At 35.2% G+C, this 16344-nt stretch overlaps 1 protein-coding gene across 13 annotated transcripts in view; it reads right to left on the reverse strand.

Moving 5' to 3' along the window:
- Nucleotides 1-16344, reverse strand: part of SLIT2 (slit guidance ligand 2) — a 266218-nt gene that overhangs the window by 11728 nt on the left and 238146 nt on the right. For 10 of the 13 annotated variants that reach the window (XM_040588517.1, XM_040588507.1, XM_040588496.1 and 7 more), the window contains 5 exons: nucleotides 11324-11417; nucleotides 9289-9426; nucleotides 8956-9196; nucleotides 8479-8609; nucleotides 1137-1291 (listed from right to left, as the gene is read on the reverse strand). In XM_040588517.1, the coding sequence (XP_040444451.1) occupies nucleotides 1137-1291; nucleotides 8479-8609; nucleotides 8956-9196; nucleotides 9289-9426; nucleotides 11324-11417 (759 nt within the window). Of the gene's footprint in view, nucleotides 1-1136; nucleotides 1292-8478; nucleotides 8610-8955; nucleotides 9197-9288; nucleotides 9427-11323; nucleotides 11418-11616; nucleotides 13024-16344 lie in introns of those variants that run through there. The other 3 variants (XR_005827150.1, XM_040588533.1, XM_040588524.1) reach the window with 3 other exon arrangements.

Raw genomic sequence — 16344 nt, forward strand, 5'->3', positions numbered from 1 at the left:
TTTTTTCCCCATTAGAGATATATCTAAGCAACTACCCTGAGCTTTTCTGTATATTTAGAAAGAGGATAAATAGCAACCTAACTAGAGAAAATAGGCATCTCATGAATGTGCTACTGGTAGCATGGTTTTTTGCAAGGTAGCAAGATGCTCAAGTCTGAAAAACTTATTCTCAGACAAAAAAAACAGTTCTTAAGAATTTGTTGAAAAAGAAAGTAGATATTTTTACAGAAAGATCAGATCAGAAGGGGACTCTTTACATGCCTCCTATAAGACTATAAGGTTAAACTAAGTAGAAGATGAAGACGGGTAGAAGATCAGTAGTATTTAAAAACCATGATGAATCTCTGACCACTAAGAACTTAGACTTGCTACCAAGGACAGTAAGAAGGCACAAAATGGTGGCTGGTTTCTTACTTTTACCTACATTATGTGGGCCCATCAGATATTCAACAGAAACTGCTGATTGAAACAATGGGTTTGAATCCATAGTTCTACAGAATAAACTGCAGCAAATAATCAAAAATGTTTCAAATAATTTATCTCCACAGTTACCTACTACTGGTTTTACTGAAACATTTTTTTCTTCTTAAAACAAACAAGAAACCCCACCAACAACACTGCCACATACTGTGAGGCAACTGTCCAGCTGGTTGCCTTCTTACCTAATGTCATAAATTCTATTAGCCTTAAGTAATAAGATCTCCAGACATAAATTATACTTCATGGTTTTATACCTTGCTATCATTTCCTGCAGATACCTGTACAGTGAAATAGAGAGATAAAACAGGATCGAAACAGAATGCTGTAATTCTACACTTTCCAAATAGGCATTACTGAATCTTCAAATAGCTAAACAATTGTAAACACACTTTTCAGTATAATAAAAAGCTTCATAACAGTAGAAAATTACAGAATTTTACATTAGCCATCAAATATTCATTCTGATAAAAAAGCAACAGGTATAGTTTAAGGATATAGTATTTGTTAGAATTTAATCTACTGAGATTAACTGCTGGAGTTTCATCTAAAGGTATTGTCTCAATAAATGAGTCTTTTACCATGTGCTTATTAGCACGTTACCAGAGTAAATTAGCTATGAAACCATTAGTAAGTAAGAAGCAGTAAGATCCTCTTACCTCCTACATAGAGCGGAGAATCAAAATTCAGAGTGGATTGCTTGGACAAATTGGTAATTATCTTGGGGCTTCCTCCATCAATGGATAAGGATAGAATTTGATCCATAGCTAGGAGCTCCACAATGTGGAAATTGCCATCATTAATTGTTTCCACACTGCAAAATAAATATTAATATTAATTTTAGAAAGTTGATGGTCTGGTTAGAACAGTTTTTGAACTTCTTCCCATTCAAGAGTTCACGCAGCTTCAGAACAGAACTTCTCCAGGAGTGCAGTCTCCTGAAAAGTAGATTTTAAGCAAGGACATGCATGTACGCTTAATGGCTAACACCATATAATACCCCTTCAGTAACACTTGATTAATAATATCTATTGTAAATTAATAGCCCTTTTTCAATCAATGTTATTCCTCGTCAAATAATGAACTGTATAAATATAGATGATATTCTAAACATCAATTGATGTTTACTAGATGATTGTTGACTAGGCAGGAAGCTGAACACAAAAATGTTTGTAGTTCTGCAACAATGATTACAGGGCTGGAGCACCTCTCCTATGAAGACAGGCTGAGAGAGTTGGGGTTGTTCAGCCTGGAGAAGAGAGGGCTCCAGGGAGATCCTATAGAGGCCTTCCAGTACCTGAAGGGGGCCTACAAGAAAGATGGAGAGGGACTTTTTACCAGGGCCTGTAGTGATAGGACAAGAGGTAACTTTTAAACCAAAAGAGGGTAGATTTAGATTAGATTGAATCTATAAAGAATAAAAATTAGATAAATCTATGAAGACTAAAATTAGAATCTATAAAGTAAAAGAAGATGACATAAAGAAGAAAATCTTTAATATGAGGGTGGTGAAACACTGGGACAGGTTGCAAGAGAAGTTGTGGTTGCCCCATCATTGGAAATATTCAAGGTCAGGCTGGATGGGGCTTTGCACAACCTAATCTAGTGGAAGATGTCCCTGCCCACAGCAAAGTGAGTGGAACTAGATGATCATTAAAGGTCCCTTCCAACGTAAACTATTCTATGATTCTAATGTTATTTCAAGATCTTATTTGCATATGTGTGTGGGTGTGGGTGTCTCCTACATGTTGCATAGTATTGGGTTTACATATTTTGCAAATGTGAAGGCCTGAGTTGACTCCAGTGATACAGAAACCTACTATTTAATTGAATATGGAACTGCATCTAACCTTAGTTCTAGCAGACAAAATCACATCATTGGTCCAGATAGCTCTACTTACACTAGCAATAAAGTAATTTGTTATGTTTATTAGGCATGGTTATTTCTGTGTGTTCAGCTTCTGGATAGTACAATAAATACTGTATGCTTCCCCCACCCCTCCCCCTACCTATATATACTATTTCCTTCTAACTTTCCTTACTAACAAGATATGAACCTACTAGAAGGAGAATGCCTAAAGGGTGTCATGCAGAAAAGGCTTGTTTCAAGCATGGTGCTTTTGCTGTGTAAGGACAAGCCTACACATGCTACTAAGTACAACAAATGGTTGCCTGTGCTTACCACCAGCCTTAGTGGCTACAGAGCAAATGTTTAAGTGCAGAGTAAATAGTCTGCACTTGAACACAGTTTAAGTTCGTAAGAGAAAGAAGAATATTATTATTCAGTTCTGGAACTGAATATATCATTGAACTTAAATTACTTCTACCCTGTTTTCCACTGGAGAATTAAGAGCTGAATGTATGGCTGCACGGATGTTATGACAATGAGATGTAGTCCAGAGACCAGACATTATAACCATTCCCATGAGAGCCTTTATTTGCTTCAGGGCACCATCAAATAAGTGAGCTTAAGCCTTTGCAAAAAGTTATTTAAATGAAGTGATTGTATGATAGCCTGAGATGGACTGAACAGTCATAGAGTCAGTTATGTCTTCTCATTAGGAAAGCAGTATAGCTGAAAGGGATTAGTTTCCTAAATCTCAAGGCAAAAATCAAGCAAATTACCTTATAACATCCTTAGCAATGCTTTAATTAACCTAACTGCTTTTCTCCTGAAACAGATCAGAAGCATTCACATGGTGTTATAGCTGTGACACGTTAAATAGCTTCTCAGCTATTTATTACTAACTCTAACTATGTGGACAGGCTCAGCTCAATATGGATAAAAGATCTGAATAGCAGCACGCATGCTTAACATAAACTCCGCTATGTGAAAGCACAGACACTGGCAGAATAAACACTTTGTGGGAGTAGGCAGGAGAGGGATCGCAAGGTTGTATGGGGAGGAAGGAAAAGGTCATCATTCCCAACAAGTAAGGTCTAATCAAGGTATTAAGAGGTTTGTTTGCTGTGATCAAGCAATTAGACTAGTGCCAGGATTCACTTAACACATTTCAACAAATCCTGTATCAAAATGCATATGACTTCTTGACTTGAGTAAGCAAGAAAACGTAATATTATGTTCTTGTTCCAAGGAAACTTGCATTATTTTACAATTTTTCAGCCTTTCACAGAATAGTATTTAACTTCATGACAGCAACACAGAACATGCATTTTTATAGCAAGAGGTCATTCCAGGGATGAATGAAACATAATGCGTAAAGGGAATGTGTCTTTTTTAAGGGTGATTATTAAAAGCTTCTAGTTTAAACTGGTTTACTGGTAAAAATTTACTGCAGAGAGAGGAGCCTTCCTAGGTAAGGGTGATTTAAATTAAAGGGGAAACAAACAGAAGGCATATATGTGCAATATTTCCTGCCAATGCACTTACATTACTTCTAGCCCATTTCCCGTTGGGAGAAATGAGAGCAAAATGCATAGATCCTAATGAAAAGCTGTAAGGAAAACTAATTCAAGGCTTTTCAAACTCTGTAGAAGAAAAATGATTTGGGAAGGAATATTCCCGTATTTCCAATAAATATATGATGAAAACTAGTTTAAAGAATGAAAAGGCTTGGGGTATTTTTGTGTAAACATCATTTAACTTTTAAAAATGGATGTCCCGACAGAACAAACTCAACTGGATCAACTTTTCCCAAATAACTTTCTCCAATGAATTAATTTTCTTTATTGGTATTGGCACTGCCAACATCACATCTTGTTACTCAGATTGACTGATGAGTGGTTTTGGGATGATGGTTCTTTTGGAAGCCAGTTCCTATTGGTAAATCGGTTCTCATTCACTCTACACAGCTAGAATGCTGTTGCTTTTGAGTCTCCATATTTATCATGATTAAATCATATGTTTGTAACTTTGTTTTGTTGCTACTGCAAGCACCTCTGTAGGCTTTACAGCTCCCATTTGACTCCTTTTCAACATACCATTTCCTGACTGCCATTTTTATTATAAAACTTCTTTTTGAATCTCTCTATTGGAGTTTTGTTTTAAGTATTGGCCTCTTTTTCAGGCACTTCATCACTGTTTCGTGGAGTACAACTTGTCTTGCTTTTCTTCCTACACTATCCGTGAATCTTCACTTCCTTAATGAAATCTGTAAATGTCTTGATAAACTTCTCCGTTTTTTTAATTTCCTTTCTGTCCTTCTCACTGTAAGCAACTTCCCACCTTAGTTTTCAAACTATCTACCCTGTTACCAAATTGTTATTAACCTCATTGTTAAAAATTATGAGTTAAAAATGGTCTTTTGTCTTCCTGATATCTCCCTGATAAAACATAACACATTAATTTGTTTGATTATATAATTCATTACGTTTTTTTACTGGATCTGGCTCGGATGGAGTTAATATTCTTCATAATAGCTGATATGGTGCTGTGTTTTAGATTTGTGACCAAACCAATGCTGATAATACACCAGTGTTTTAGCTGTTGCTGAATAACATTTGCATGCTGTCAAGGCCTCTGTTTCTCACTCTGCCCCTGCAGTGAATAGATCAGTGGTGTGCATGAGGTTAGGAGAGGACACAACCGGACAGATGACCCACAATAACCAAAGAGATGTTCCATATCATATAATATTATGCTCAGTAGCAAAATGGAGAGGAGGGGTAGGTTAGCCATCTTTTCCTTGGGAACTGGCTAAGCATTGGTCTACCTATGTGAGATAGGGAGTGACTGCAATTGCAGCATTTGTTTTGTTTTCTTTCTTCCTCCACTTTTCCTTTGGTTATTAAACTAGTTTTATCTCATCCCATGATTTTTTGACTTTTACTCTTCCCTTTCTCTTTCCTTGTCCCACTGCGGGTGGAAGGGGAGGTGAATGAGTGCCAGTGTGGTGCTTAGCTGCCTACTGGGGTTAACCCACAACACTATTTCACAATATTATTTTAGCTGTTTAGAATTCTAGTAAGCTTCAACTGTTCCTTTTAAAATTTTCCACACCAAACGGTTCCTGAAATGGATTTTTATTTTTCTAAACAGACCAGATAGTTTCGCAAGTGAACACACACACTCCTATCTCTTATGCTTCTATTAACTCTGCTTTGCAGGTCATGAGATTTGGCAGTGAGCTGGCACCATGTCTACCCATTTCTCATCCTGAAAATCGACTAAGGCAAGGTGTTAAAATCTTGAAAACATGGAAGTCTGCAGAAACTGGAGGGCTAGATCCCTAAATTCTTTATCCATGCTGACTATATTTCAACATGCAGATGATCAGCACCTTTCCTCCAGCTGTGCTTTTGGGCTACAGTAGTATCTGCTCAATCTGGGCCTGCCCACCCATTCAAAGGGAAGGTATTGCCTTAGCTAGCTCAAGGTTACATGGACAGGGAAAACAACTGTGTGGTTCTCATTCAGAAGAAGCAAAAATTAGGCCTACAGAAAAAAAAGAGAAAGAGGTCGGACTGAGTAATATTTAGAATACAGTAAGACTCAGAGTAATGGATGGTAGTGGATTGTCAGGACAACAGGACTGGAAATTGAGTCAAGGAGGAGACCGAGAAGGACAAAATAGGAAAGAGGAAAACTGAATCAGTAGGTTAATTTAGATTATGTCTGTGAGCAGTTTTTGAGCAAAGATGACCAGATCTAGCTGGCTTAAGAAAAAATGAAGGGAGGGAAGGGAGGAAAGAAACAAAATGGAAGGACTGAAAGAAGGACAGGAAACATGACAGGAAACAGCTTTAATAGGTAACAAAGGTACAGAAAGACAGCATGCAATAAATAGGTGAAAAGGTAAAAAGACCTTAAAAAGCACAGAAAATGTCATAAAGATCCTAGGAAGGTAAAACAGTAAGAACTGGAAACAGGGATGGCTGGAAACATGTTAGAAAAATTAGAATAGGTTGGAAAGGATGAAGGAATTAGAGTATAATGTGCAAAAGATCTTGTCCTACAACATACTTCTTTCTAGAACTTGAAAGAAAAATGAAATAATATCTAACTTGTACAGTGATCACTAGATGCACAAACATAGATACAAATGTGGAAATGTACACATGGCTTCCAACGTACGCACTTCTCTCGAGGGCAAAAGACTTGATTACATTGATGTAATACCATTACATGACAATTTTCAAATATCTCCTGTAAACTTACCATCATGTTTATTTGAAATGAAAGGAATGATGATGATGATGATAATAATAATAACAATAATACAAATGTGTATCTGCTTGACTAAACAACTGTGTCACCCTGTAACACTTCACTACATGACCCATCCCTTTCTTCATTGCGCCTGCATTCTCCACTTGTCACATAATTCAAAAGAACAGATCAACCATGTAGGGAAGATGCTTCTATTGTTCTGTAACACTAACCTAATTGGGACTGTTTGTTAATTGCTTATTTTGTTATTAATTCCATCTACATTTCTGGTTTTTAATTTTACCTATACGAGTATTGTTTTCCAATCAAATAAAATGGACAAGAGTGAATTACCAGTATCTGTTATATTCTAATAATATTGGAGAAAGCATTAAATTTATGAGAATGCATAAATGAATGGAAAGAAGTATTCCTGATAGTTTAAACAAATGGGAGTGAAAATAACTTGAAATTACATATGATCCTAATTCCTATTGCTTCCTATTCTGACAGCTGTACCTATCAAAATAAATATCAACAAAAATAAATGCCTGACAAAATAATCTAACTTCTTCTTTAGCACTATTCCAGATAGAAAATTAAAATAATCTTATTTTGAATTGTAGTTATCAACAAAAGTGAATATTTCATGCAATTTAAAATTTGTGGTAAATACTTAAATCTGTAAAGTAAAATCCTATTTTTAATATATGAAAATTTATAACATTAAAACCCATATACAATTTCCACATGTTAAACCATTTCATGCAATATTAAAAAACCCCTTATGAAATACATAATGCATCAGAAAATAAAAGCAACCTTAAAATGCTTATTGTAAAAGGCTATTTTTTTACTAAACAAATTTATATTGTACTTTATAGGCATGTGGTTTTTCTGTGGAATGCTTTTAGTAATCTACTAAAACCACATTTCCCTTAGTGTTATTACCTAACAAAGTTTAGTATTGTTTCACTGCTATATAAACTCAAGCTTTTGATTTTATATTGCTATTTGTGTGCAATCATTTCTAAAAATCATTTTCAATGAAATGTCCCTAATAGAATGCAGAAGGTCAGCTGCTACAAACTCCAGCAAGTAGATAAAATTTTACAACACAAAAAGTGTAAATACAGCAAAAAGGAGATTCAAGAAAAACTCATTATCACTTCCCCTTTACTTCTGAATGTATTTATAGCAACAGTAGGGCAAATCAAGGCCAAGAAGTGATGCCTGTTGTCTTTTTGATCACTCTTGCAATGTCTGTCTGCAAATTCTTGAAATGTAACATAAAACCTCCCCAGAAATTCAGGTGGCATTTTTTCAGAGAACCAGAGAAATTTGACTGAAAAAACCATGAAAAATTAAGCTCCAGAAGCATATGTGGATTCTGTCTCTTAATGACTTTGGAAGCAAAAAGCATTTATTTTTCAAGGGTAGTGCCTTTTTTTCAGAATCAAGTTTTTAGCTTTCTCTTCACTTGCCAGGGAAAAGTCCCACATTATATGACTGCCTAACACAGAAGAGAAGAGAAACATCCATTTGATTTCTGCTTATGCAGTATAGTTCTGTACTTTACCCTGAACAGTAGGAAATTATTTGGCAGTAACGACATGGAAAAACCACTACTTCCACATGTGAGCTTTACACAAATGTATAAATATTCTGCTGAAAGCTAACTTACTTAGTTTTAGTGGATCAAATAATATATTGTCTTTCAGACATATCTGCATTAGAGTTATTTTCCAAGCCAAATTAATAGGTTTTAGATGTCTGACAATATGTTCATTTGCATCTATTTCTTTTAAACATATATTTAAAAAATATGACTTTGATATAAGGAATTAATACATGTTTTGTTTCAGTTAGAAATTTGTTTCATCTGGGTTCACCTGTAAATAGCAGAGGCTGGATAAGATCCTGTGTCATAACTGACCCTCACTCTACCCCGGTAGAGCTCTACGGCTATACGATCCTTATCGCCTTTGTAGAGCAGGATCCCACTGTCTTCATCTGTAGCGATCTAGGTAAAAGAAAGAAACACTTAGAAAGAACTAAAAATAAATATTAAATGAAAATGCTGTATGAAATGAATCTCTGAATTTACTGCCATAGTATATGACTTCACTGTGAAATTCGTCCTTGATGGACAACCTGGAAAATGTCTTTCTCTTCCTCTCAGTAAGCCCATCTACTTCAATATGAATACAGTTATTCCAGAGACTCTTCTAGATTTTTAGCTCAAACGTGAAAAGCTCTTTAAGTGAGCCAATGACAACTTTGATTTTTCGTACAACTTAATTTTTCACACCATGAAAAGTAATTTACACTCTTTTCCAGATCTGAATCTGCAACACAAACAATCTTACCTGTAGAGTGATATTGGTTTGGGGGTGTATCTTAGCTGAAGGGATTTGTAGATAGGATTCTTTGTTGACGAAGTTTATACTGATCAGCTTTTCACATTTCTCACCCTGGTAGCCTGATAAACACTGACAGATTGGTTCACTTTCTTTTATGATACACTGGGCTCCATTTTGACATTCATAATTATCGCAAGGGCTGGTGCGAGGTAGAACCATTGGTGGTGAAAACTCACAAAACAAGCCACTAAATACAAACAGGAAAAATTAGTTTTCTTTTTAAAAAAGCAACTTTGACAGAAGGCATACATGTCTGTACTGTCTTCAGATCTTTCTCACCTGTATCCTTCTGGGCAAACACATGTATATCCATTAACTGCATCAGTGCACTGTGCTCCATTTTTACATTTGTTGTCCTGGCAGTCATCAAAGTCAGTATCACAATGCTCACCTACATATCCAGGTGTGCAATCACATCTATCAAACAGGAAAGCAAGTGAGATAGCACAGTGCCTTTTAACAATACAGTGTGCCTATGACAAAGCTAAGGAACTACTGACGTATAAAACTCAAGAAAAAAAATGAGTTGCTGTGACTTTGTGTGTATACACCATAGAGTTTATTCTTGTAATTATATGGGGTACCTATATATGCAATGAAAACAGATTTGCTAGTTACACATGCTTACTCATCTTCCATTACATTGAAGAATTGTTTAAAATAGAGCGCACTCATTAATAATTTTGACAGTCTAACAATTTATGAGTAATGCAGAGTGTTACTGGATGTTGTAAGTGGTTGCAAACACTAAAAATAATCAATATGCTTAATTGCTGAAACCGAGACAAATAATCCAAGGTTTGTATTATACTGATGGATATTTTCCTTGTCAACTGAACAGCTATAAGTGGACCAACGGTCCATTTATACAGTTTAGAGGTTGTGCATAAAGTTTTCCCTCTTGACTTTTCACTAGCCTGATTTACTATAAATACTCCATGGTTAGTGAACGGAAGTCTCCAAACACATCCTCTGCCCTCCCTGAGCCCCCACTGAACTAGAAACCACATATCCTCAAGACAGTATGTAATGGTTTTTTTGGGTTTTGTTCCTCCCCCCCCTCCACCCCCCACCCCACAAATGTCATCGTTAATGCCAGTGGCATTTCTTAAGGGAATTCTCATAAATTAGACTGACTGAACATCTAGAACTCCGTGAAAAATGAATGGAAAATATTACAAGTTCATGCATCCACATGATTTTATTCTTTTTAAAATTAAGGTTTATGTAATCAGTTGCATCGATTCTGTGATTCCCTCCCTGGTGTTGTTTCTTTTAGTATTCAAAATTTGCTCTGAAGTGGCAAGAGTGATTTTAAATAGCTGTGTAACTTTAAGTACTTCAATCAAGTATGTCTCAATTTTTATTCAACAACATATACAAGTAAGTGAAGTGAAAAAAGAATATAAAGCATGCTATTAAAAAGCTAAGTGAAATACATTCTTGAAGTTGCCGCATGTGCTATTTTATGATTTTAAATCTCATAAATGAACATGGAAGATTAATGAACTAGGCAGTAAAAGTATAAGATGCCAAACTAGCTTTACTGAAGTGGCATGAAGAAAGTAAACACAGCACACAATAACTGAAATCCAACAAGTTTTCTATTTTCCAGTTGAAAACTATCAACTTAATGTTCATTTGAATATTTAATATATTTGAATATTTTTCATGTTTTAAATAAAATGGTATTTCATAAGTAGTAGGAATGGTAATAAATAATCTGATTTTAGTACAAGAGCCTACTGTGCATAAAACAGGTGCTTATTACAACAGTTGAAAGCTGCAGGCTTCCTGTATTAACCTAAAGCCTATTAAAAACACTTTAAATTGTGCATACTAATTAATTATGATAAGGATATGATGCAATTAAAGATTAGTTTTCCTGGGGATGGACTTCTTTAGTTTATACCTTTCAGTGTATGTTCCTAATAATTTCTTTCACAATCACTTCTCAGAAAGCAGTATAATTATTCCACTTCAATTAAATGCAATTATCTTCCTACTGTCCAAGCTACTAAAAGGGTTTTGTATAGACTGTCACAAAGACTAACTGCTCTACTCTGCATTCCTATTTAAAATCTGACTGGAATTAGAACTGTTAAGGATCAGTAAAATCCAGTAAAACATATTTAAGATAATAATGTAGACCTACATGAAAATAATGGCCTATTCTGCTGTAATGCTTAATAATAACTGAAATTATTATTTTGAAAATAGAACTTGCTTCCACTAAAACAAAAGGAAAAGCAGTTTGGCAGGAGAAAAAAAAATAGAAAATTAGATCCAGTTGGACTGGATATTTTAGACTTACTTGTATCCTTTGGGTGTCAGGATACACTTTGAGTCATGCTGGCAAGGGTTCAGGTTTTGAGCACAGAAATCTAGTTTCTCCTCACAGAGCTCACCTGAAATACAATGTATGCTATCAATTCAATGAAAATCTCACATTGATCTGAAAGTAGCCATTTCTAGTGTAAAAGTAACTCAGTTTTTTTTGTTAACACGCAAATATACATACTTCATGATATAATAATAAATACTATCTTTATAATAAACACAAATAAATAAATATGATTACATAAATAATAATGATAAATACTAATCTTTCTGATAACTCCTTTATAAAAAAATAGCTCAATCTCAATCGTCTGTCCATGGATATAAATGATAATTTTGTGAAAAAAATACTTTTTTGTTTACAATATTTATCTAGCTCTGCTGTATAGCAAAACACTAGTGATTGAATCTCTTTTCACCAGGATACACAAGGCATAAATATGCTTTTCTTTTACTTATTTCTAAGCACATTACACACAGAAATGCAAAGATTTGCACTGTAAGTAATTTATTACCTGAAAAAAGCCTGTTAATATCACTGCATGTCAATACAATTCCAGTAACTCTAAAATTTGCTTTCTACTTTTTTTTTTAAATATGACTCTCCAATTTTTGCATTTGTTAATGTACCAAAATTATCTATAATCTGTTCTGTGAAAAGAAAAAAAAACCATCTGTCAAATGTCCACTCCTCCCTGCTGCTAGAAGCAGTGACTCTAAAAGTATCTGTCAAATGTCTACCCCTCCCTCCTGCTAGAAGCAGCGGCTCTAATTTCCAGCATGGGTTGTATAATCTATAAAATATTTTAATAGGGTTAAAATACAATTTTATTTACAATTTTATGACAGGGAAACACTTACAGGTGTGTAAAACTGATCAGCAATGTCTTGTTCCCTGTTTAACTAATGAGAAGATACCATAGATGCTGCACTTGCAAAATTTATCCCTGGTTTGTAAGATAGCTATACTTATTTCAGCATCCATATGAAGAATACATGTCTAATCAACAGGTATAAACCCTGTGCCTACTGAATTCAGGGACTCACAGGTCTGTCAGACCCTAAAATTATGGAAGGAGTAGGGTTACCCCTTGTCATTTGTCAAGTAATAAAACATAAGCTAGTGAGCCAAGAGAACTGTACACCAAAATAATGAAGAAAGGAGATGATACTTTCACTGCTTAAGCTGAACTTTCCTTCAAAGAGGCACAATATTTGGTGTCCCTCAGTTTTACTTATCTGAGTGTGGTAGTGTCCTGCATTGTAGTTAGCTGAAGAATCAGTATCTGCTGGAGGACAGCCTGAGGTTAAAATAACATATAATGGCTTCACCTCTTTCTTGCGATTGTTAACACAGTACTGAGGATGACAGAACCACCAGTAATATGGTATGGAGAAAGAAGGACAGACCATTTATTTAGTGACACAATTTGGGTAGGATCAGGAACAGGTAGACTGGAAAAAGGGAGAAAGGTATAGGATAACAACATTGGGATGAAGATTTTGGGGAGAGTATATGAATGAAGATATCTTCCAGAATACACACACGTGTGTGCATGTATTAGTTCATCAGCTACTACCGTCATTAAGTAATAAGGTTTCTGCATTTTACACTGCTTCTTGCCAAGTATGTAGCACAACACAGAAGCTGTCTTGTGGCCTGCATGGGCTTCTCTGAAATTACAGAATTACACATCATAATAAATGGAAAGCAACAGTAGATGGTTAAAAGTCTATTTATCTGGTGTTTTGTTTTACAGGTTCAACAGATCCTCCAGATAAATTTGTCCTTTCCACAGCAAGTGTACTTACATACAAGTGTTTAAAACTGCATGTCCTGAACATGAATACTGACTACCCAGGACCTGAGACATTATTTCCAGGACTTGTATCTTAAGGCATGTAGAACTTATTTCAAATGATGGACAAATAAACTGAAAGAGTTTGAGAACAGTCTACATTAAAGCAAGGATAGAGAGAAAGGCAAAGCTGAACTAGAGCCAGAGATGGTTATGCTGGATAAAAACACATCTGAAACATGTAAGCTAAGTCTGATAAGACATGCAACTTCTACATCCTCAAAAAGAGAGAAGCCAAAACCAGCTAGACAAGTACTTTGCAGCCATCCAAAAGATCCAGACTACTTCTACACAACGAATAAAAAAATAAAATTGATAGCACATTACCAATTTGCCAGTAGTGCATTTTCCCTACAAAAACAAATAAAGCTTTGAGTTAACACAAGAAAATGGCCTTCAAGCACAGGCTACTTAACAGTCCTCAGGAAAACTGTCAGTACCAATGTGACTGAATGAAGATCAAATGCAGGCCACTGAAGATGACTAATACAAAGGATTTTAATTCTATCCTCAAAGCCTCTTCAAACTCTCAATGGACTTATTAGTCTGGAAATGTGCAACTGTTATGACTAGGTCAGTGCACAAAGAATCCTGAAATACCAGGGATTCTTTGCATCCCACAAGATATCAAACAAAAACCAGATCCCTTTCTTTTTTCAAAGGGTTTTGCTCGAACAAATACATCTATAAGAGGTAGTAATTCTTCACATAGCATTTAGTCAGTTTGCAGAACTTGCTGTAATAGCTGAAATCTGTTTAAAGACCAGCGATGTTCAAGAGTGAGATATAAATATGGGAATAGAGAATCCAAATTTTCAGGAACATGGAGTGGAATAAGCAAAAATCACTGTTGGGTTTTTTTTTTTTTTTTTTTTAAACCTAGTTTGTACAGATTCGTATGGCTTAGAAATGTATAGATGTGCCTACATATATGTATATATATACACACACGTAGAAGTATCTTATTATGACACATATTCTATATTAAATTAAATGCAGAAATTCAAAATATATGACACACCAATCACAAATGATGCTAATATGGCAGTTCAGTATTTAAAAGACTTGGACAAAACCACCTCTAAACATTCCCAAGACTGTTAATTCTAACAGTATATTAGAGTCTATCTGAAAGTGACATATCAAGCCCGTTTTTCAAGCAGGGCTGGAGGTTTGCTCTCTCTAGATAGATTCTCAGTAAAAGTTCCATTGAAAACCCCCAAAATACCTAGAAAAAGGCAAATTAGGACTAGCATAATAGGAGCAATTTCACTATTGCTGTCAACTTTACTGAACTGGCATTGATTTTGCTACAGGGACATGTATTTGGGACATGGCTTAGATTATTACCAGCACAAAACTCTGAGATTTGTTGTGTGGCAAACAGCTTTACTGAGTAGTGTCTAATCCTGCCCATCTTACATTTATTTTTTTCCCACCATCCAGGTACTTATAAAATACAGGATTTCTTAGAGTACCATGCATTTTTGTAGTCATAGGTTGATAGCCCTGATATCTTCTGAACTACACTGAAAGCTGTATCACCTCATGAAAGGCACATAAAAAGTCTTAATTTCCAAGTCATAGCTATGAATTGTGAACAGAGACTGAGGGTCAACTGGAAGTTTAAGTTTGAAACAGGCTTACAGTTTTGAAAAATGTCCACATCAAATCATAAGATCAATGTTACACTACCAGGTCTACTGCAGCTAAATGACTTGCAAACATCATGAGGTATTTTTGATATTATGGCCAGACTTTGATCTAAGTACTCTGTAGAAAAGTGCACAGGCTGAAAAAGAAGAGAAACAATGATTCAAAATCCCACCTGTCTTTAAAAGACAGGACTTTCTGTGCTGTGACAGCATAAAAGGAAGGAAACTTTCCCCTTGCATTTGCAAATTATATGCACTGTCAAATAAGTTAGAATCATATCACTGGAGGGAGCTTTCAGGTAAACAGTCTGTTAGCAACTAGTCTAGGGAAGGAAACAGGAATCAAGGAAAGGACCTGGTAAACATGGCAGTCCATGTAGTGTAATAATAATGCAAAAAACCCTATGAACAAATAAGTCAGTTTTATATAAAATATAAAATTTTGTTATAAGGAGTAGCAATTCATGATAGACTTGCACACAGAATCAGTAAAAAGAAAAACAAGAAAAAATCAAGTTGGAATACAAAATATGTACATCAGACACTGAATTTCTGAACGAAATTGTAAATCCTAGAAGAAGAAGAAACAAAAATAACCCAAGTACAAGGTCTTAATTGGTACTGTTAACAGATTTATATTCTGAATGGAGTGTTCCCATCACCAAAATCTAACTGTTTGTGAAAAAAGTTACTAGAAAAGTAAATAAAAGTACGTCATATGGAATCTGAACCAAGGAAGAATAGTTTTCCTGGTAAAGCAACATCTCTTTTAGAGTACTGAATAACCAACGTGTTATTCAGAATTTATCTGAGACAAGGTGAAGGGGAGAAACTAATTTTGTCAAAATGAAAAGATAGTGATGAAAGTGCAACACGCATTGAAGGAAATACCAGATTTACCAAGTTAGGCTCCTTGGCTTTACTGGAAGGAAATCTTAGAGAGTTCCCTGATTTGGGACATATAATACAATGTTTCACAAAGCATACTTCAAAATAATGAAAAAAGATTGTGAAACAAAACGTCTCAATTCAAGGAAGCTTGACACCAATGTGTGTGTACATTCTTTTATTCATCTAATAATATTGTAACTGAGTCTTCTGCAAGAGCTTTGCTAAGTAATTATGGTTTTGAAAGATGGGAACATTTTTGTATGTAGGAAAATAAGCAACAGACCAGTTTGTTTAAAAATAAGCAGTTGATAAAGTGTCAAAAATCCTAAGAAAATCTTCCAAAGTTTAATTAGAACCAGCAATAACTTTTCATAAGACGTCTTGCTTAAGTAATCTAGGGAATCCAGATTTTGGTATGGAGTAGCACTGCAGCCAGTGGAACTCTGCATGGTCAGCACAGTCCAAATGAACACAACCCTCCAAGGTCAAGACTGGACTATATACTGAGACTTTGCAGCTAGATATAGAGGATGATGCAGACAAACAGCACAACACTATTAAATACTGATGATGAATTGTGTGTAATCCTT

Source organism: Falco naumanni, chromosome 1, assembly GCF_017639655.2.
Source record: "Falco naumanni isolate bFalNau1 chromosome 1, bFalNau1.pat, whole genome shotgun sequence".
Lineage (NCBI taxonomy): Eukaryota > Metazoa > Chordata > Aves > Falconiformes > Falconidae > Falco > Falco naumanni.